Raw genomic sequence first — 23,587 nt, 5'->3', positions numbered from 1 at the left:
AGATAATCATCTACAGTAAACTCTGAGGGGCAATTTTTAGAAAGCCTAATTTACCCCTGTGACCAAATATGGGCATGTTCTGTTGTATCCATATCTGTTGCATGCAGTCTGAGGTGATTGCAGCCTCTACTTAGGGGGGGCCTAAGCTAAAGAAAGTCTTCAACCTCCATTGAGAAGTGTATCACCAGAGTTAAGGGGTTATCAGCCTCTTGGGGGGGCCTTTGTGGTCTGGGGACCCCAAGCCGTTTCTGATTTCACTGACAGCATGTACGTACACAGAAAAAAATGGATTGTTGATTTAACACGTTTAGAGTACTCTGGGGATGCACTCAAGGAGATGTTAAAGTTAGGCTCAAACTACACGACTATCGGCCCGATTCTCGGCTGAAAAGTCCAGAGATGACAGTCGGTGGAGCATTATACCTCAGCACCATCGCAAGCGGTTGTCAGGCAAGTTTTCCTCGGTGTGTGCGACGTTCTAAGATAGAATTTTGCCGGTTCGAAGAGAAGCCGAACGCAAATCATAGATATCAAACACTGTTTGATATTCACAACTCGAAAGAGAACATTGGGTATTACACCTTAATTTCCCTCAGGATTAATAAAAAGTACTCTACTCTACTTATCACTGTGTGCACTGTACAATTGGAGATAAAAAATGATAGTTGCCATTGTCATTTATGTGTGTGTGGCGCAACTCGACGTCAATATCTGACACGATTTTAAAGTTGTGTAGTTTGAGCCCGGCTTAAATCAACTGTTAATGTGTTGAATTAAAAGTGCATTTTCTACTGTGCACAACATGTTTCAGCATGGACATGTTCTGTCCTCGGAGTCTTTGAGTTTGTAACAACAGGTGTGACTAATGTAATAACGCAATGGCAATTGGGTACATCGCGCACACGCCCACACACACGCGCGCGCGCGCATGCATGCACGCACCCAGACAGCCACGCGCACTCACACACACATGCACACACGCACACACACACACACACACACACACACACACACACACACACACACACACACACACACACACACACACACGCACACACACACACACACACACACACACACACACACACACACCTGATTGCCTGCGGTAAGCTTACTCGTCATACTCCTACGTATAATGACTAAGCCTCCTATAAATTTCTACTTCAACCAACAATACTTATGAGAACTTGCTCATCACACTTCAAGCTACTTGTATCCTCTGTCTTTGTCGTTGCCTGTGTTTTCCCCTCAGGGAGAGAAGGTTTGTGGTTTATATAGTTGTGACGTAATTGCAAGCATATTGTATTTTAGTCTAAGTTTCTACTATAATAATATTTCTCAACGGGGGCGCTGGGGAGCCCTAGGGGGGCGTTGGGGAGCCCTAGGGGGCGTTGAGAAGGACACAGCTGAGTGGAGCTTAGTTCCCATTGAGGGCATTAGCCTCATTTTATTTTTCAATACTTAGGGGGCGTTAGAAGGCTTATGATGAGGTCAAGGGGGCGTTTGTTCAAAAAAAGGTACAAGAACCACTGTATTATAACATTTTTCAAGTTCAACCAAAGCTGTGCTGCATCTTTGGTTCTTGTCCACCCTTCAAATAACTTTTTTCTATCTCCTTCTATCTCTGTCTTTGTTTCTGTGAGAGCCCTCAGGCAGAGGACGTTCCTTTGTTACAAGCACATACACACACACACGCACATACACACACACGCACATAGGACGTTCGTTTGTTACCTCTCTGACTCATACAAGCACATACACACACACACACGCACATACACACACACACACGCACACGCACACACACACGCACGCACGCACGCACACACACGCACGCACGCACACAAACACGCACGAGCGCGCAAAGATCCCTCAGGCAAAGATGTTCCTTCATCATTTCTCTGCGTGCGCACACACACAAACACACACACAAACACACACATGTGCGTGCACACACACACACACACACGCACGCACGCACCCACGCACGCACGCACGCATCTGCTACTAATACTCCTACTACTACTGTGTTACCTCTCTGAAGTCGAGGCTTGCAGTGAGCTGTATGAGGGAGTTCTCAAAGTCCTTCAGTTCCCACTGCTGAGCCATCATCGTCCCCTCGGAATGTTGAGCTGGCGAACAGGATGACGGAACAGTGCAGACAGCATCAGTGCCGTCAGAAGAACGCTTTGGGTCTTGCGGTCTCAACCTTGGCGGCCGGGATTCGCTCTGGACACGGTGAAACAAAAAACAGAAGAAAAGAACAAAAGTTAAAGTGAAAAGTTAAGCTTCATTATGAACACCATATGTACAGGTTGTAGACAGGATATGAAATTGCAAGTCTCCCTAGGCCCAATTGTGCATCCTTTTTTTCTTTTTAGATATGTTTTGGTCTTTTTGACTTTATTCATGACAGTACAGTGCAGATGGTGACAGGAAGTGAGTTGGGAGAGATGTGGGGAAGGGTCGGCAAAGGAGCCCAGCCGGGAATCGGTCTTCTCTCCTCTTTCTTAGGTATTGTGTAAGTCACGTATTCCTTTAAAAAGGGACACTGTGAGAGATTTGTAGTTGTTTATTTCCAGAATTCATGCTACCCATTCACTAATGTTACCTTTTTCATGAATACTTACCACCACCACCAAATTCTAAGTATTCATTATGACTGGAATAATTGCACTTTTCATACATGAAAAGGGGGTCTTCTCCGTGGTCCGCCATTTTGAATTTCCAGAAATAGCCATTTTAGCTGCAAAAATGACTGTACTTGGGCCATACTAGAAAATATTAGTTTATTACTTAGTAAACTATCATGAAAAGGTCAAATTTGGCAATAGGCGACACAGTTTCAATGAGCAGCATAGTTGCAGTACCTTTTTTGACCATTTCCTGCACAGTGTCCCTTTAAAAGAAAACTGTGTGGTCTTCCAAAGCCTCCAGGCTGTCCTTAATTCAACTTTCAACATTTTCCTCAAGTTTAGGAGTTTGTATTTTCATGTATAGGTTGGTTGCCTCCCACATGTCCAGAGGCGAATCCAGGGGCAGCTGGGGCCCCAAGCAAAAGTTGAAAGGAATGAACATTTGAACCGAAATCGTCACATTTGTAGTAGTGTGAGCAATTATGCACCATCTAGGGGGCTTGTGTGTATCCTAATAAATATCTTTTCCACCTTATTACCCATTTTCCACCAGGACACTGACAAGTAGCAGTCATCTACGGTGCTTCGTTCTTAAAGCTGGACTTCAAAGATGGACTTTAACATTTTATGATCGATTGCTTGAGTGCTCCATTGGAGTCAATGTAAAGGTGGGGGGGGGCTGCAGTCTTGGATACCCAAATGCTCCGTTCAGCACCAAATGTCAAAATTGTGATGAAAACATCTCTACTTCACCCCAGAAGTCACACAAACAGGGCTTAATGTCTAAAATAGCGAACCACCACTTTAAAGAGTTGTTTTCTCTCCTCTTTCTTAGGTGTCTTATACTGTAAGCCACCTATTCCTGTGTGAAAACTGTGTGTTGTGGCCTTCCAAAGCATCAGGCTGTCCTTAAGTCAACTTTCAACATTCTCCTCAAGTTTAGGAATTTGTAGGTTGCAATATATAGGTTGCCTCCCACATGCCTAGCTATGCACTGAATGCTTTTGAAAAGCCTGGGTTAGAGATGTGTCGTTCATGAACGAGCCGGTTCTTTTGAACGGCTCCCTGAAGTGAACGATGGGAACCGGATCACAGCTGGGGGAGCCACTCGACCGTTATTTCGTTCATTTTTCATTAATTTTAAGCACGTGACTTCGACCAGAGTAATTACATTTGGGGAAAAACACAATTGTTTGCCTTACAGAGTGGCAAAAGTCTTTAGAAGCAGGAGAATATTCAGTTGTTGTTTGGACAAAATTACCTCGAGCCGGAGTCAAAATATTACATTCTAAACACTGAATAAATAATTTTAAAAAAGAGCCAAAAGAGCCAGTTTTTTGAACGGCTCTTTGAAAGGAACGAGCCACTAAGATCCGGATCCCGTCAAAGAGCCATAAATCCCATCTCTACTGGGTGTACAGGAAAACATCCAGGCTCTTGCCTGTTGAACTCACTGCCCTGAGTATGTAATCCTTCATCAAAGAGGAGTTCAGTTAAACACATAAAATATCCATTATCTCTCCAGCTCATATGTACTCCTATAACCATACTGTACTGTATATAAATCACACAGTAGGTAGCCTTGCAAAACATTCACTTTCAACATCCCTCTCATGGCTCCATTTATACATGAACAAATATATGGTGAATTCAGGCAAATTGGGCCACTTTTTGCCTATGTATACTGCCGTACAATCTTAGAACGCAGTAACTCTAAAAACGGCAAACTGAGAAAAAAGGCTTCAAAGTTTTCCATATGGCGCGACAACTGTGTTGTCGGTAAATTGGTGGTGACACTTCCTGGTAATGCTTTTTTAGGATAGAAATTTAATGCACACAAAAAAACCCCCCAAAAAACAACATTTATGTGTCCTTTTGCCACAAAAAACCGACTTACTGCGTTCTTGGCTGGTATTACTGCCACAAAATGGAGTTACTGCAGGAGTTACTGCGTTCTTAGCTTGTATTACTGTCTACTCCCAAACCAGTCCCATTGGAACGTGCAGCAGTAACTCGCCGATTTACTGCGTTTTTGTTTAACCTTTTTTGGGTCATTTTTGCACTTTCAAAATGAGTTTTCTCCAAAACGGGACAGTGTTGGACCACCATTTTTGGACACAAGACAATTGAGGTAGTTTAGAACCGATTTCCGATATAAAAATTTTTTCGACCATTTTGAGTTACTGCGTTCTAGTATTGCACGGCAGTATAGTATACATGGGTCAGTGATGTATGTTTGGGCTCAGGCGTCAGTTGGTACAACTTCAACTAATGCCCATACATTGATTAGCTCTCCAGCTCTGCCCTGCCGAACTCATACTCAAAGTGTGTGGATTTTTTTGATGATTGTGTCTCGATAACAGCTAAAGCTGTCAGTGCCTCAGTTTGTGTATGCAACCTCACAAAACAACCAAACCCCTGTCCACGGCTGGATTTGTCATATGGCATACAGGGTATTTTCCTTTCCGATATATAAGATATAAATAAAGCATTTTAGCTGTTAGTGTCAAAATAGCTCATATTAGATGACTAGCATTTTTTTTTCAAATGCATAGTTGTCTCTCTCAATGCCTGGTGGACCGACTGTGTTTAGAAATGCCCAGCCCTTCTCGAAACCGTAGCTGCTAATTACGTTAGCTCCTTTGTTGTTTGCAATGCAATTTCCCATTGACAACTACCTAAGTTGCTAACTGGCAAGTAATTACGCCTTCGAGAAATGCACACCTCTCCCCCATCCTCCTCCATGACTGAGGTACCCTGAGCATGGTACCGTCCCACCGCACTGCTCCCCATGGGGCGCCACTGAGGGCTGCCCCCTTGCACGGGTGAGGCATAAATGCAATTTCGTTGTGTGCAGTGTGCAGTGTTCACTTGTGTGCTGTGGAGTGCTGTGTCACAATGACAATGGGAGTTGGAGTTTCCCAATGGGCTTTCTTTCACTTTTTCACCCCAGGCCTGGTACAGCTAATACCCCTAACTATGCGTTCTTTTAAAAATCTGGGTGTGTGCTGTACTAGGTAACCTCAGAGGCGGACCTTCCACTAGGCAAACCTAGGCAATTGCCTAGGGCCCCGACCAAATCTGTCCTCCATAGTCAAGTCAAGTCAAGTCAAGTCAAGTCTTATTTTATTGTCAATTTCTTTACATGCAGTGGTCATACAAAGAATTTGAAATTACGTTTCTTGCTCTCCCATGCAGACATAGACTGATCTAGGTAAGGACATAGACAGTATAGACATAGACAGTACTCATACATGGACATAAGACAGTATGGACATAGACAGTGCTCATACAGACATTTAAAGTGCAAGACTGGACAACAGAAGACTTGTAGAGAACAAACATTAAGAGGAGGTATTTTGTTGTGCTTTTTCTAAAAGTCCTTTATAGCGTTCTGACATAGTAATAGTAGCATTTGAAGAAAATAAATAATTAAAATAGGTTTATCAAATACACCAGCAGGGTGATAGGGGCCATAGGGGCCCCAACTGTCACACCAGTTGCAGTAAACAAACACAAAAAATAGGCTTCATCTTAATTTGTAGTAATCCAAGATCGTATGTGAGACAAAACACTAAAATAGCACCAAAACACAGAATTGATGTCTATATAATGACTTCTGAGGGGCCCCCGATTATATTTCGCCTAGGGCCCCAAAATGGCCAGATCCGCCCCTGGGTAACCTCACAAGCTCTCCCCTGTCAAGCCCCCCTCCTGATGTATTATACAGCCATGACCTCATGCCTTCTTGAGAACTGACATATTCTCTCTCTCTCTCTCTCTCTCTCTCTCTCTCTCTCTCTCTCTCTCTCTCTCTCTCTCTCTCTCTCTCTCTCTCTCTCTCTCTCTCTCTCTCTCTCTCTCTCTCTCTCTCTCTCTCTCTCCTTTATCACCACCCCATCCCCCCACCTCTCTCTAAGGGCCTCTGAAAACAACCCCTATCCTCCTTACATCATGCTATGGAACTGACTCACTCGACTCACCCAACCAGAAACTGCAGTAGTCCTTGTTCCATGGACTACACTTTTTTGAAACTTGAAAAGAGTTGTGTACAATATTCTTCCCTTCTGCATGACCAGCATGAGGGTCTAAGACCGGTCACACATTGGCTCCGACAGCGCTGTGGAGCACTTTCGCTTCCGACATAATTGGGACCCCCAAACTAGACAAAATAGAACTTAGTTGTCTCTAATCGCTATCCGACATCCGCAAATGTCAGCGGACATCGGCGGCAGTGTTGCAGGGTTCTATTGAAAACAATGGAATCAAACTTTTGCGGAGCAGTGCTCAGCACTTTGTCGGAGACGGTGAGCGGAAGCCCTATCAGATCTCTTTCCAAGCACTGATTGGTTGAGCAGAAAGGTGAATGGCTCTCCTGATGTGTAACACAGTCTTCCTTCCTATTTATTTTCCCCCTTTTGGTCAATCTGAGGCCCCCTGGCTGGTGTTGCCAGACGTCCAGGTTCTTGCTGGATTGTCCCGGTTTTTATGGCCTGTCCAGGTAAATGGAATAGATGTCCCGGTTTTTTATAGGCCTATTGCACATCTTCATATTACCCCATTGAAATAAACACATATCATTAATGTTTCGCGCTTGCACGTCAAAGTGTCCTGGTTTTTTACCATTGAAATGTGGCAACCCTACCCCTGGCAGATGCAGCCATAGCCCGTGTGGCAACCCTACCCCTGGCAGATCCAGCCATAGCCTGTGTGGCAACCCTACCCCTGGCAGATCCAGCCATAGCCCGTGTGGCAACCCTACCCCTGGCAGATGCAGCCATAGCCTGTGTGTTAATCCGGCCCTGGCCCAGACTAGTCCAAGTCCAGACAAGTTGACAATGGCTAACCACAGTGTCATGAGCTGGCGCATTGGAGTGTGTGTGTGTTAGCGCTTAGCAACGCTTTTTACGCCATGGCTGTGTGTGTGTGTGAAGACGAAGTCCCACCTACACACACACACGCACGCATGAGTGTGTGCATGCTCGCGCGTGCACAGTGCACACACACACACACACACACACACACACACACACACACACACACACACACACACACACACACACACACACACACACACACACACACACACACACACACACACACACACACACACACACACACACCAAGGGCTTGGAGGCATGGGGGTGACGAGGCCAAAACAATGATCTCATCCTCAAATAATTACCCCTCTTGTTCTCTCTCTCTCTCTCTCTCTCTCTCTCTCTCTCTCTCTCTCTCTCTCTCTCTCTCTCTCAATCTCTCTCATCCCTCTTTTTCTTCAATTTCTCTCTATGTCTGCCTCTCTTTCTCTGTCAATCCATCTTTATGTCTCTCTGTCTCTCTCTCTCCTTTCTCTCTCTCTCTCTCTCTCTCTCTCTCTCTCTCTCTCTCTCTCTCTCTCTCTCTCTCTCTCTCTCTCTCTCTCTCCATTTACTGTGGGTGGGACATGTCTGTTCAGTGCTTAATAAATAAACCATTTCAAGGAAGACAGAACTAAAAACTACAAAACCCACTATTCGGATGTAAATATGTTAAATATGTATCTTATTAATCTCGTTGTTTGCAATTTTTCAGAAGGGTCACTGAAATGCAAAGTGCTCGAGTGTATTTGTTGTTGGGACGTGTGCTGTGAGTGATGGCTGGTTTTGACCAGAGGGCAATTTGAATGAGTGCATGACTGCATCTCTTTCAATGGAAATAAAACAACAGTGATTTCACAGTGAGTAAGACAAGACACACACACACACACAGACAGACATGCACGCACACACGCTCACACACATGCTTGCAAGCTTACTGATGCACAGACACACACACGAGCACACGCACACACAGAAATACACACACACGCACACACTAGCAGAACCCTCTTTCCTCAATGAAGGCCATTCACCACAAACCAGAACAAGTCGTACAGCACAAGTCATTCTCTCTCTCTCTCTCTCTCTCTCTCTCTCTCTCTCTCTCTCTCTCTCTCTCTCTCTCTCTCTCTCCGAGCGACGTGACAAACATCAAATTAAAAAAGCCGCCATGACATCACAGCCTTATATCCTCTGGCTCTGTTACCCCCTAATTTGTTGCCAATAAATAAAATATATAAATGCCACAAAAACAAATCCTGTCTCCTTTGGGTTTTTCGTGGAATTTGTGAGGCTTGCAGTCTCACACATGCGTCACTTGACCACTCGAGCTCAATCTTGTCAAAATATTAAATAACGAAAACAATTCATGACATGATGATGTAAAACAATCCTGTCTCTTCTTCTTTTTTCAGATTTCGTGGAATTTTGGGAACACTGCGATCTCACATGGCCAACACATTGGTGCAAAATGATGAAATGAAATAATGAAATAACTACATCAAATAAAATGGCACAATAACAAATCGTTTTTTTTCCCCATGTTCTGCGGAAATTGTGAGCCTCGCAGTCCAGCACCCAGACTAGACTGATTGCAGTCGATGTTCACGTCTTGCGCTTGTAATAGTGAACTTGAAGTTCCACATGGCCTACAGACATGCTTTAACCCGGTGTTTCTCAACCTTTTTTAGGCGAGGCACCCTTTCAATTCCTGAAAATGTTCAAGGCACCCCAAACCAACAAGCTGTAACATGGCATCGCATCGGATACCACAAAAGCTTAGAAAAGTAACACATTTGTAGACGTCACACGACCTACGTTCGAAGTTGCCGCTGACTGGGCCGACCTTTATTTACTTTATTGTGCATAAATGGCAGATGAAAGATTCCACTGAATTAACTTCTCAATTTAGACAAATATGTATTATATTAAATCATTTATTTAGCCTATCGGCCACGTTTCCATGGCACCCCAGGGTGCCCCGGCAGCCCTGTTGAGAAACACTGATTTAACACACGGTGGAGCGAGCACAGAGATGAGGAGTGTATGTAGTGCAAAATGATTAAATGAATTAATGAAATGAATAAATAAATAAACAAAATGACACAACAGCGAATCCTGTGTTGTCGTTCCAAGTTCTGCGGATATTGTGAGGCTCGCAGTCCAGCACCCAGACTGATTGTAGTTGATGTGCATGTCTTGCACTTGTTTTGGAGCCCTTGAAGTTCCACATGGCCTACACATTGAACCAAAGAGGTTGGATATATAATAAGAGGAATCGAAACACGCCCACTCAATGCAAAAGCGTGTGCTCAAAATTCGGTCTCCTAAGGGGGCGTTGTCCCTCCTTCTTCTTCTCCTTTCGTGGTGTTAGCACAAGACGTGGGATACTGCCATCTACAGCGCTAAGGGGACTTAATTTATTCTCTACCTCAAGACTCCGAAGGTCTCCTAATCGAAGGTCTCCTAAAGGGGCTTTCACCCGACGTAAAGGAAAAGATACTGGATACTGGAAAAGAACCCGCCTGCTTTATCTCACTCTCATATGCGATTCTCTGATTCAACATTGAACATCCACATGGCCCACGGTGCTCAGAGATCAGGAGTGTATGTAGTGGACATAACATGTAGCATCGCGCACCATCATACGCACTTTAGCCAAGAGACTTGGCTCCGCACTACGTCTGGTACCTGTTTTCTGTGGAGCGATAGTTGTGCCAGTGTCTGACAAACGGTCCTACATTGTAATGTTATCCTACGGTAGGATGTTCCGTCAGACATGTCTGGTAAACGGTCCTACATCGCCATAGATAGACCTCAGACATGTTTGGCAAACAACTTATAAGTTAAATCCTGATTTTTTTTTCCGAAAATGTCCTTCCTGCTTCCTGCAATCGTGTCAGATCAAACAACCTCCAGACCATGAATACGAAATGAAATGGCAGTATTATGGGATGATCAGGACCAGGCTACATAACATGTGGACAGGGGCGGCTGACAACTATTGCTGGGCCCAGGACAAAGCCATCAGAAAGTAAAATGCATACAATGTAATGATGACCCAATTCTGGGCCCCCTCTCTCTCTCTCTCTGATCGAGCCCTATCTCACGCCTTTCGTAAAGTCTTCACGAAAAAAATAGAGTAACTTTCGTGGTGCATTCACGTTATTGCCCGCCTTTCGTAAAGTCTTCACGAAAATAATGGATTAATTTTCACGCTGCCTATTCACTTGAATTGCCCCACTGCTGCTATGGTTATCCAAACGTCTGCAGGGGCGGGGAGGGGGTGCTGATAGAACACTGCTGATACACTCGGGACTCACTAAAAACCTTAACCCTAACCTTAACCCTAACCTTGACCCTAAACCTAACCCTAAATTGCTTGTTTGAAATGTTTGATTACCATGTGACGGTAGGCTACCGAAAGGGCATCAAACTAGTGGGAAAATTAATCTATTATTTTCGTGAAGACTTTACGAAAGGCGGGCAATAACGTGAATGCACCACCAAAATTAAGCTATTTTTTTCGTGAATACTTCACGAAATGAGTGAGATCAAGTCAAGTCAAGTCAAGTCAAGTTTATTGTCAATTTCTTTACATGCACTGGTCATACAAAGAATTTGAAATTGCGTTTCTTGCTCTCCCATGCAGACATAGACTAATCTAGGTAAGGACATAGACAGTATAGACATAGACAGTACTCATACATGGACATAGACAGTATGGACGTAGACATTGCTCATACAGACATTTAAAGTGCAAGACTGGACAACAGAAGACTTGTAGAGAACATACATTAAGAGGAGGTATTTTGTTGTTCTTTTTTCTAAAAGTCCTTTATAGCGTTCTGACATAGTAATAGTAGCATTTGAAGAAATAAATAATTAAAAAAAGGTTTTTATTAAATACACCAGCAGCAGTATGTGTGTGTGTGTGTTTGTATGTGTTTTGTGTGCGTGTGTGCGTGTGTGTGTGTGTGTGTGTGTGTGTGTGTGTGTGTGTGTGTGTGTGTGTGTTTAGTGCAGGTAGAAAGTGCGGTGTGCGTCTGTGTGTGTGTACCTGTGTATGTGTGTGTGTGTGTGTGTGTGTGTGTGTGTATGTGTGTGAGTATGAGTTGTGTGTCAGTGTGTGTATGTTTGGGTTTAGTGCAGAAAGTGCAGTGTGCTTGTGTGTGTGTGTGTGTGTGTGTGTGTGTGTGTGTGTGTGTGTGTGTGTGTGTGTGTGTGTGTGTGTGTGTGTGTGTGTGTGTGTGTGTGTGTGTGTGTGTGTGTGTGTGTGTGTGTGTGTGTGTGCATGTGTATGTTTTGAGTTAGTGCAGGTTGAAAGTTCAGTCACAGATGTAGTAGTGCAGGTGGAATGTTCAGTCGCAGATATGGTGGTGGGGATGAGGGGGGGGAGCGTTGTCAGTGGCCTGGCTGGCTAGAGGCTGACAGTGAAGGGAGAGTGGGTTGAGTGTTCAGTATCTTGATTGCTTGATGCATCGTGCTGCTTGCAAGCCTGGTGGTACGGGAACGGAGGCGCCTGTACCTCTTTCCAGAGGGCAGGAGGCTGAACAGTTTGTGTGCAGGGTGGCTTGTGTCTTTGATGATCATCAGTGCTTTTCGGGTGAGGCGTGCGGTGTAAATGTCCTGCAGGGAGGGGAGTGGTACTCCAATGATCTTCTTCGCTGTGTTCACAACACGCTGGAGTGTCTTCCTGTTTTTCTCCGTGCAGCTTCCTCCCCACACTGTGATGCAGCTGGACACGACGCTCTCTATGGTTCCTCTGTAGAATGTTGTCATGATGGAGGGTGTAGCACTTGCCTTCTTTAGTTTGCGCAAGAAGTAGAGACGCTGATGGGCCTTCTTCGCCAGTGATGTAGTGTTGGTGGTCCAAGAGAGGTCGTCGCTGATGTGCACTCCAAGGAACTTGGTGCTGCTCACTCTCTCCACAGCATCACCGTCGATGGTCAGTGGTGGCAGTTGTTTTTGGACCCTCTGAAAGTTGACAACAATCTCCTTGGTCTTGTTGACATTCAGCAGGAGGTTGTTGTCTTTGCACCATCTGGCCAGCAGGTCTACTTCTTCTCTGTAGTGGGTCTCATCGCCCTTAGAGATACTGTTGTCTGATCAGGGGACAACTGACCTGTTTGACCTATACCGAGAAGAGTATTATATGCCTACACTGTAAAACATTGCAGCCAGTTAAACGTAAAAAAGTAAGTTGCCCTGCTGCCTCAAGTTTGTAGGTTAACTCAACTTGAGAAAGCCTCGAGTTGAGTTAACTTACAAACTTAAAGGGACACTGTGCAGGAAATGGTCAAAAAAGGTACTGCAACTATGCTGCTCATTGAAACTGGGCTGCCTATTGCCAAATTTGATCTTTACATGAAAGTTTGCCAAGTAAAAAACAAATATTTTCTAGTATGGTCCAAGTAGAGTCATTTTTGCAGCTAAAAATGGCTTTATTTGGAAATTCTAAATGGCGGACCATAGAGAAGATCCCCCTTTTCATGTATGAAAAATGCATTTTTTCTAGTCATAATGAATACTTAGAATTTGATGGTGGTGGTAAGTATTCATGAAAAAGGTAACATTAGTGGATGGGCATCATGAATTCTGGAAATAAACAGCTAAAAATCTCACACAGTGTCCCTTTAAGGCAGCAAGGCAACTTATTTTTTAACGTTTAACTGACTTGTAATGTTTTACAGTGATATATGCCGTGGAAATAGCATGCAAACACCGGAGTGCTTGGCGATTTCCATTCATTCTGATCACCTTTGCCAGAAGAGTTTGATTGTAGTTAAATGCAGGTGCTTTTGAAGCTTTAAGACATTGCCTAGTAATAGAACTGGAAAAAGATTACTTCTATCAGATCTATTACAACTGGAGAACTCTGGAGTGGAACGCAGCATAAGGGAGAGCAAATGCATGCAGTGGAAGTAGAGTTAGATACAATTGAATGAATGATACACCGAACGAACACTGGAGTATGTGAAGCACATGCACGCACACATGCACGCACGCACACACACAGATGCACGCTCGCACACACACACACACACACACACACACACACACACACACACACACACACACACACACACACACACACACACACACACACACACACACACACACACACACACACACACACACACACACACACACACACACACACACACACACACACACACACACACACACACACACACACACACACACACGCTGGAGTGAGTGCAGCCAATAGCATGTGAAATATGGCCCTGTCTTGCGTAATGAGAGGCCTCTGCATGATCTCATCCCTTATGAGCGGAGCCTGCACTACACTACACTACACTGCTACAGCACTGTAATATCACACACAACTTATTTTTCCCCTCTCTCTCTCTCTCTCTCTCTCTCTCTCTCTCTCTCTCTCTCTCTCTCTCTCTCTCTCTCTCTCTCTCTCTCTCTGTTCCTCTGTTTCAGGATCCCTCTGTCTGATTCTGCAGTACAGGGGTGAGTTTCTGAAAAGAGAAGTTGTTAGCCTGTTAGCAACTTCGGTAGTTGCCAATGGGAAAAATGCATTGAAAACTGCAAAGTAGCTACTGTAGTTAGCAACTTTGGTTTTGAGAAATTCACCCCGGCACTGTAATATCACACACAACTTATTGTCGCCTCTCTCTCTCTCTCTCTCTCTCTCTCTCTCTCTCTCTCTGTTCTCTCTCTCTCTCTCTCTCTGTTCTCTCTCTCTCTCTCTCTCTCTCTCTCTCTCTCTCTCTCTCTCTCTCTCTCTCTCTCTCTCTCTCTCTCTCTCTGTTCCTCTGTTTCAGGATCCCTCTGTCTGATTCCTTCTCTCTTTCCTTCCCTATGCTTCTGTGTCACTCTCTCTTTTTTCACTCTCTGTCTCTCTGTCTGTCGCCCCTTCTCTCTCGCTCTGCTTGTCTCTGCTTCTCTGTCGCATCTGTCAGTCTGTCTCTCTGTCACTAGCACCCCCTCTCTCTCTGTCACTCCTTCTCTGTCTTGTCTGTCTGTCTGTCTGTCTGTCACTCTTTCTCTGTCTCGTCTGTCTGTCTGTCTGTCTGTCTCTCTCTCCCTCTCTTGCTCTCTCTTGTGTTCTCTCTCTATTCTTCAGATAGAGTGTTCTAGTTGTGTTTGCCTCTTAAGTCATTGTGAGGAAAACAGCTGTTAGCCTGCAGGGCTAGTGGAGTTTTCTTTTTGTTCAGTAGTCGGTGAAAATTAAAGCACAAGTCTGCTCACAGATGTATGGACTCTCTCTCTCTCTCTCTCTCTCTCTCTCTCTCTCTCTCTCTCTCTCTCTCTCTCTCTCTCTCTCTCTCTCTCTCTCTCTCTCTCTCTCTCAATGAATCCAGAAGTTGATTGAATGATCTGATTTGGATCAATTGGATGGATCGTCTCTTGATGACATGCCCAATTCCATTTTAGAATTCAACTCGCTTTTGGGAAATGGAAACAAAAAAAATCAGAAGTTGATCGAATGATGACATGCCCTTTATTCCATCATTTGCAGAATACAAGTTGAGAGACATTAGACTGCACTGTAAGAATCCAGATGTTAATTGAATGATTTGATTGGGATCAATTGGATGATCTGGATGGTTTGCCCTATTCCATTTTAGAATTCAACTCGCTTTTGGGAAATGGAAACCCATTAGACTGAAAAAACTCATTTAGAAGTTGATCGAATGATTTGATTGTGATCAATGGGCTTGAGCCTAAGAATAAAATCCTGCCCTATTCCACTTCATCTGTGCATTTCTGGAAACCATAGTTGCTAACTTTGTAAGCTACTTTGTTGTTTGCAATGCAATTTCCCATTGACGACTACCCAAGTTGCAAACAGCTAACAAATACACTTTTGAGAAACGCACCCCAGAATTCATCTCACTGGGAAAGTGAAGCGTGCTAGACTAAAACAATCCAGAAGTTGATTGAATGAAACTGATTGTGATCAGTGGCTTTAAAGCCAAGACAATGAAACACACAATGAAGTTGTGGCAGAGAAGAGTATGGAGATACTTCCCAAAGGATATTAAAGTAATTTTCCTTCCTGTCTTGGTGTCATTTCTTTGACATTGACACTGTTGGGAAATTGAATTTCACGATCCAATAGTTGATTATTATGATTTAATTTTAGTATATTTGAGGCCGGTGTTATATCTTGATTCCCTGCCTTGGAATCTGCACCATTTGTTGACATTTTCAAGTCGGTTTTGGACCGTTTTATAGGCCTAGATGTGTTTTACCTTGCTTGTTTTGTCTCGCTTGTTTTGTTTTCAGAAGGCCTAAGCCACAAGTGTTTTCAATTACAGCATGAACCAGTAAAGGCCTACAATTTTCATAGAGACAAATAATTAATAAAATGCGAGTGGACACACATAAAGAAATAAAAATTGGACCTAAAGGGCCTAATATTCACCGGCCCACGATTACTGGAACTTAACGGCTTTCACTTTCCCGTGAGAACTAGATCTACACTCTCCTCTAATAACAAGTACCTGGACATGTGTACAATACGAACAAGCAACTTAACATTAAAAATATTACTGTGCTACTTCTATGACTTCATTTATTTTACATTTGTTTTTACATCATAGTCAGCCACTGCTTTTTACGCTATGCCTCACTATAAATGGCATGTCAGTTCATTATGCTGTTTAGTAGAAAGTTTGTCTCAAATTTTGGATCGTGCCACGAATGTTGTATGTTGGATGTTGGAGAAAAGAAACGTCACTACCATAACAAAACACTACTCAGACATTACAGAGTAGGAATACATAGACCTACATAATGACTTGGTCGCTCTCATTATGGTAACAGAACATTTACAGTATAATAGGGGCCATATCTTAACACAGTGTTTCTCAAAGTGGGGCGTAAGCCCCCCTGGGGGGGCGCAGAGGCATCTCCGGGGGGGATTTGTGACATCTGATTTTGTTTTTTCCCCCAAGGAAATGATTTCCTGTCTCGCCAATAAGTCAATAGGTTTAAAGCCCTCACCAACATTATTTATATTATTAATTGTCATTCGTTTCAGCGTTCGCAAAATCAGTCTGCGCGAGTACTGCTGTTGCTTGGGGGGGCTCGGAAGGTTTCAGACCCTCTGAAGGGGGGAATGATGGGAAAAGTTTGAGAACCACTGTCTTAACACATTCACCATATTCAATAAAGGACTCACCTTTAGTTGGGAAGGCAGATCCCCACACCCAGCAGAACTCGAATGGCCATGTGTCCTACTACCGACGTCACCCCTGTCGATACCCTGCCCCTCGGTTGTCGGTGGCGACATGTCACTCTCCTCCACATCAGTACAGTGTTGCTCCTCATCTCGACTCAGCTCTCCACTGGTGCAGATGGCGATCTTCTTGATCGACCTGGAGGAGGTGGACGAGGGAGAATCCAACGTCTGGTCCTCCTGAGCACTGTCGCTTCCCACAGGTGAGATGACCTGGGGGTTCTCTACACGCTGCTGTTGATGATGATGGTGGTGCTGGTGGTGCTGGGGATTGGTCCAACTTTGAGAGTTCTGATTCTGATTCTGATTCTGGAGACCTTGGCTCTGGAAGTTCTGGAAGTTCTGCCTGCAGCCGTCTGTGGATGTGGTTGTGGCTGTGGTGGATGTGGTGGTGGCGTTTGGAGGCGAGGACATGTAGATATCCACTCCTTCGTTCCATCTGGGTTCCACCGGGATTGACAGTTTGGTGCCGATCGTGAACGGCTGAATTCTCTTCATGTTTCTTTTTTTTTCTTTTTCTTTTTTCTTGTCTTTCCTTTTTTTCCCCTCTAACCTTATACTTGAGTCACTTGTTCCAGAAAAACATCATAAAAACGTGCTGAGAAGAAAAGAAAAACAGCAGAGGGGTAACCCTCAGGGTGAAGGGAAATGTCAAAAGGAAATGTGGTAATCCTTAAAAAAAAGAAATAAGAAAAAAAACGGAGAGAAATAGTGCTTTACACAGCATCAAAGTTGTGTATCTCTCGCAGTGTTCCTCTCGTAGTGTTCCTCTCGCAGTGTTGCCCTCGCAGTGTTCCTCTCGTAGTGTTATCGGCGGTGGCCTGAAGTGTAACGGGAGGGGAAGTGATCACGGGACTGAGGTCTGGGAGAAAGTGACGGGTGCCTGAGAAGCCTCCCGTGGCAAATAGGCGGAGGACGTAAACTGTAAGTGGAGACAGCCCACTGTAACTTTTTTTTTTCGCTTGCTCGCTCACTCACTCATGATCTCTCTCTCTCTCTCTCTCTCTCTCTCTCTGTGTTCTCCACCCTCATTCAATTGTAACTTTTTCTCCTTCTCTGTCCTCCACCTCACTCTCTCATCCCCCTCTCTTTCACACACACTCTTTCTCTGTCCTCCACATCTCTGTCTCTCTGTCTCTGTCTCTGTCTCTGTCTCTGTCTCTCTCTCTCACACACTCTCTCTCTCTCGCCACTCTCCCACCCCCTGTGCACAGATGTGGTTCAGCCCCTATGGCACAGAGGCAAAACAGGCAGAGCGGGGCAGAGGAGAGAGGGAGAGGGGGGCAGAGGAGAGAGGGAGAGGGGGGCAGAGGAGAGAGGGAGAGGGGGGCAGAGGGGAAGGGAGGGGTAGACAACAGTTGGTAGAGAGCGGGGCAGAGGGAAGTGTGTGTGTGTGTGAGAGAGAGAGAGAGAGAGAGAGAGAGAGAGAGAGAGAGAGAGAGAGAGAGAGAGAGAGACAGAAAGAAAGAGAGAGAGAAAGAAAGAGAGAGAGAAATAAAGAGTGTGAGAGAGAGAGAGAGAGAGAGAGAGAAAGAAAGAGAGAGAAGAGAGAAAGAAAGAGAGAGGAAGAAAGAAAGAGAGAGAGAGAGAAAGAAAGAGGGTAAACGTGTTAGAAAGTGACAGAAAATAAAGGATAGAGAGATAGGGTGAAGGGAAAGATAGAGAGATGGACAGAGAGGGTAGACAAGGGCTGGACAACAGCAGAGAGGAGAGTACCCACCCTGACACCTAATGAGCAGGGGACGTGAGAGGGGGAAAAGTTAGAGAGAAAGGAGAGACAATAGACAATGCACTGTAGATAGAGAGGACAGCTGGAGTTAAATGAATGGCAGTGATAGAGGGGAAGGATATGCATATGGACTATGGAGAGAGAGAGAGAGAGAGAGAGAGAGAGAGAGAGAGAGAGAGAGAGAGAGAGAGAGAGAGAGAGAGAGAGAGAGAGAGAGAGAGGGAGAGAGAGAGAGAGAGGTGAGTGATAAGTAGGCCTATGTGCATGTGTGAGAGATGAACAGCATGATAGAAGAGGAGGAGAGAGAGTGTCTGGCAAAGTGCCCTGACTCTGAGGAGAGAGAAAGAAAGAAGGGAGGAGAGGGCCAGAGGAACGGAAAGGAGTGTGGAAGAGGGGAAAGGAGTGGGGGAAGAGGGGAAAGGAGTGGGGGAAGAGGGGAGAGGAGTGGGGGAAGAGGGGAAAGGAGTGGGGGAAGAGGGGAAAGGAGTGGGGGAAGAGGGGAAAGTTTTGTTAAAAGACAAGTGAGGTCATCCCTCTCTGACACTCTCCATGCAGAGGGAGAGGGGGAGGGGGCAGAGAGGGAGAGACAGAGGCAGGGAGGGAGAGAGACAGAGCGAGCTAACGAGAGAGAGAAAGAGGGGGAGTGTGAGAGTGACAGAAAGAGTGAGAGGGAGAGAGTGCAAGATAGATAAGGGAGGAGATAGAGGGGGACAGAGAAGGAGAGAGATAGGGTGGAGAGAGAGAGAGAGACAGAGAGAGAGAGAGAGAGAGAGAGAGAGAGAGACAGGAGAGAACGTGAGAGAGAGGGAGAAAGAGAGAGGGAGGAGGGGGAGAGAGAGAGAGAGAGAGAGAATGAGAGAGAGACTGTCAAAGGGAGGGGGGGAGGAAAATGGGCTGTAAAAATGTGAAGCTGTAAAAACTTCCTCCGAAACTCCAAAAAGAAAAAAAGAAAAGAAAAAAATAACGGACGAAAAAGAGAAAAAGGGCTGTACAGATAAGAGTTTTAGGTTGCTCTGCAAACAATATCCTCCCTGTGGAACACAGGCAGAAGCCTAGCATAGCATAGCTTCCCCAACACAGATGGCCAGTGAGGTCATTCTCAACAGTGGAAAAAAAGAAAAGACTTCAGACCGGTCCACAGCCATGCTGTAAGTTCATCGCTGACTTTAAGTCTTTTGCGCAATACCTATGTTATAACTATACTGTCACCAAAATCGCCATGACCAAGTCCCGATAACGTCATAACATTGCATAGCTTCCCCAACACATTCTCAACAGTGAAAAAAAAGACTTAAGATCACAGCCATTACTTAAAGGGACACTGTGCAGGAAATGGTCAAAAAAGATACTGCAACTATGCTGCTCATTGAAACTGGGTTGGCTATCGCCAAATTTGATATATACATGAAAGTTCACAAAGTAATAAACAAATATTTTCTAGTATGGTCCAAGTAGAGTCATTTTTGCAGCTAAAAATGTCTGTTTTTGGAAATTCAAAATGGCGGACCATAGAGAAGATCCCCCTTTTCATGTATGAAAAGTGCTACTTTTCCAGTCATGATGAATACTTAGAATTTGATGGTGGTGGTAAGAATTCATGAGAAAGGTAACATTAGTGAGTGGGCAGCATGAATTCTGGAAATGAACAACTAAAAATCTCACACAGTGTCCCTTTAAGCCTTTTGCGCAATACCTATGTTATAACTATACTGTCACCAAAATCACAATGTGTCATAACATAGCATAGCTTCCCCAACACAGATGGCCAGTGAGGTCATTCTCATCATTGAAAAAAGAGACTTAAGACCACAGCCATGCTGTAAGTTCATTGTTGACATTAACCCTTTGTTATAACCTATACTATACTAGGGCCTACTATCACCAAATTTGTAATGACCAAGTCCCAGTAATGTCATAGACGTATCTGATGAAGACGGAAGTTACTGTATACCGTTGAAGCATGTCAGGTAAAAGATAAAACTTTTACATTTCTGAAGTAAAAGAAAAACTCAAGTGTGATTTATACAGTTAGACAAAATGTTGCTATGATGTAGTTGACTCTTTTCAGAAGTGCGTGAAGAGGCCTACCATCTGGCCCATCAGCAAAACAAGGCTACAGTCCCAACTTAAAGCAACACTGAGTAGTTTTTCAAGCTTATAATAGGCTAATTATGACATGGTCTGCTTTTCCCATAACTACTCAGGTATAGCCCATTTCAATTTTTGATAAGCAACTACATATAAGCTTAAAGGGGTATGCCACTATTTTGGGGCTTAATACAGTTAAAATCGCTGGCCAGGGTTTATAAAGGTGGTAAAGTGTCTTATTGTTCATGTAAGCCGTTATATTACTTTAAGACAAGTTAAAAGAGGGAGCATGTTGCTAAGCTACACTCTAAGAAAATTTCCCTGCAAAATAACGGCAGTTACTGGCAATTATATTTACCTGTAATTCTACTGTTATTTATATATAGTTTATATTTATATATAGACACCAAAAATCAAATACAGCTCATTGCTGTTTAATGTATCACAGTATATAACATTTTTTCAGCAGCAATTGAACTGTTAAATAACAGTACTCTACAGAACGTTCACAGTATTAGTATTGTTAAACTAAAAGTGCTCTACAATATTTATGCAGTAGTATAAGTAAAATAACAGTACATTTCAATTAAAAAGTTGAATTGTACTGTGTGATGACAGGCAAATACTGGGTCATAGTTGTATTCATGAATATGGCCATGGCAACTTCCCACCCCACCCATCATTTTCCATAACTGTGGTACCCTGGCCATGTTACCACCCCACCCTCCCATCGTTCACCATGACTGGAGTGCCTTGAGCATAATACTATGGTGCTATGCTGTATTGAGAAAATGGTTTGCGGTGGTCCTTTGAAAGTGTGGGCATGAATACAATTTCAGAGTACGCAGTGCTATGTTACAATGATAGTGTGCGAGGTGGGCTTTTTACTGTATCTCTTGATGAGCTAATGATGCACCCTTAAAAAGGATGGGTTGAAAATAACCCAATTCTTACTACCGTGCTGGGTAACTATTGGACCAACCTCGCATTGGGTTGTATTTATACAATGCATTGGGTTATGAATTTCAACCCAACAGGTTGAGTAAGACAATTAACTCAAATGTGGGGTTATTTCTAACCAAACCGTTATATTGTACTTCATTGTTGGGTTATTATATCATTATCCTATATATGGGTTATACAGCCCCAATATTCTGTTTAAAATTACTTAATTATGAAGTTAAATTTACCCAATAAATGTATCACTTATTATATGTGACACAGACTGTGCAAAATAAGCACACCAGTTTGTGCAATACATTGATTTTATTGTCCCATTTTGTTTTCACACTTTTCAACAAAGATGATTGCATTTAAATATAAAATAATGCAATATAACAGACATGTTATCATACAGTCAAAAAAGGCAGGAAGGGATATTATTCAAAAACATGGACAAAAAAAATGGAAAAATTATTGGGTAACAACACACTGGGAAACAGACTTTCAAGCATTGCACATTATGGAAAACTCATTATTTACTAATATAGAAAAATAATATAGCCTACTTTTTGAATATACACTTTCAAAGTTTACAAAGAAGACCCATGTTAAAAGTGATGGGCATTATGCCTTCAGGTTGTTTCTAGCACATTTTTACTTGGGAATAGAATGGGGAAAGGTTATAAGAGAACCTCAATGTTGATACAGAGATAAATAAATGTGTTCGTAAGACTGCTTTGTGACAGTACGTAAACACTAGAAACAACCAAATAGCTGAGGTCATTGTAGTGTCACCATGAATTTGCTGTATTGGTGTAAACCAGGGGTGGGGAACCTATGTCTGGAGGGCCGTGTTCAGCCCTTCAGGCCGTTTTATCCAGCCCCTGAGACAATTTTAATATTATGCAGCTTCATATGAAATATGCCATATTTTGTAAAAGAAACATTTGCAATACAATGAAAGTTATATTCAGGGGACATATAGAAGTTAAGGTCTGTTTTAAGGTGGCTGCATTCCATATAGGCCTAGAGTGCAGGGGGAAATCCTAGTTTGTGTTAATTGTACGGCCCTCGGAGGACTTTCACGGCCCTCAGAGTAATTTGAAGTGGCCCTTCAAATGAAAAAGGTTCCCCACCCCTGGTGTACACTTACAATAATACACAGTGTTTCCAAAACCAAATGTGTAGAGCAGTGCATTCTGTGTAGAATTTCCAATAAAATCTTAGCTGGGTGTCGCTTTTAAAGGACTGTGCGCATTGAAGCTGGCATTGCTGCCTCCACCTCCTGGGTACAGAAGCCTCGTCAAAACTCTCTTGGCCTCTGAATGAAAAGAAAAACACACATGCGACATTTAGTTACAAAATTATAACATGATGATGACATTGCAAGACACAGGTAAGACAATCTGTGAAATAAATGGCTAAATAAGAAAGTGTTGGCTAGTAAAGAAAGTGTTGGCTATTAAAAACAAATATCAGAAAACAAAAATGCTTCTGATATGAGGATCCAATTGAATGAGGTCAAATCACTAGCAATGAAACTCAATTTGGTCAAGGCTTAAGTGTATAGGGATGCACTAGTGGTAGCCAAACTATTGCAACACAGACAAAACAGTGACTTACCCACAGTAGTGCTGCACAATGAAGAATGCCTCCTTTCTTTCAGCAACATCCAAGCAAATAGCCTAAAAAATGGTGAGAAACACATTCGAAATTATTCTAACTGAATAATAGGCCACATCCATTTAGTTGCAGCAAAATATATTTTTAAGTAGGCTATGCTCATCACATTACACCAAGGAGGTCTATCATTGCATTACACCAATGTCAATACATTCTTTTTCTTTGAAAAGCACCGTATTCGCTTTGGCCTGCCCACACCGAAAACTATAAATAGGATCTACTACTCACGTCAGTCAGCGCACTGCACTGCAACAGGTGACAGCTCTGTTCAGTCCTGGACGTCTCCTTCCTTTTTTCATTGCTGCAATCATATAGTAAATAGAAAGCCACGTTGTTGTTAAACCAGAGGTAGTAGCTATACCATGATCGCTGACATACAGTGTTAACCGTCCTGACATGTCTGTATCGAAGCCCACTTCACGGACGTCCA

At 43.6% G+C, this 23,587-nt stretch overlaps 1 protein-coding gene across 4 annotated transcripts in view; it reads right to left on the bottom strand.

The window, feature by feature from the left end:
- Positions 1-17,680, bottom strand: part of LOC134448106 (uncharacterized) — a 56,277-nt gene extending 38,597 nt beyond the window's left edge. For 2 of the 4 annotated variants that reach the window (XM_063197865.1, XM_063197873.1), the window contains exons 1-2: positions 16,659-17,679; positions 2,035-2,229 (exon numbers count right to left, since the gene is read on the bottom strand). In XM_063197865.1, coding sequence (XP_063053935.1) covers positions 2,035-2,229; positions 16,659-17,213 — 750 coding nt within the window. In that variant the 5' untranslated portion in view covers positions 17,214-17,679. Of the gene's footprint in view, positions 1-2,034; positions 2,230-16,658 lie in introns of all 4 variants that reach the window. The other 2 variants (XM_063197887.1, XM_063197879.1) reach the window with 2 other exon arrangements.
- Positions 17,681-23,587: the final 5,907 nt, after the last annotated feature.

The sequence above is a fragment of the Engraulis encrasicolus genome, chromosome 1 (genome assembly GCF_034702125.1).
Source record: "Engraulis encrasicolus isolate BLACKSEA-1 chromosome 1, IST_EnEncr_1.0, whole genome shotgun sequence".
In the NCBI taxonomy this organism is placed as follows: Eukaryota; Metazoa; Chordata; class Actinopteri; order Clupeiformes; family Engraulidae; genus Engraulis; species Engraulis encrasicolus.
This window is presented reverse-complemented; position numbering and strand designations above follow the sequence as displayed.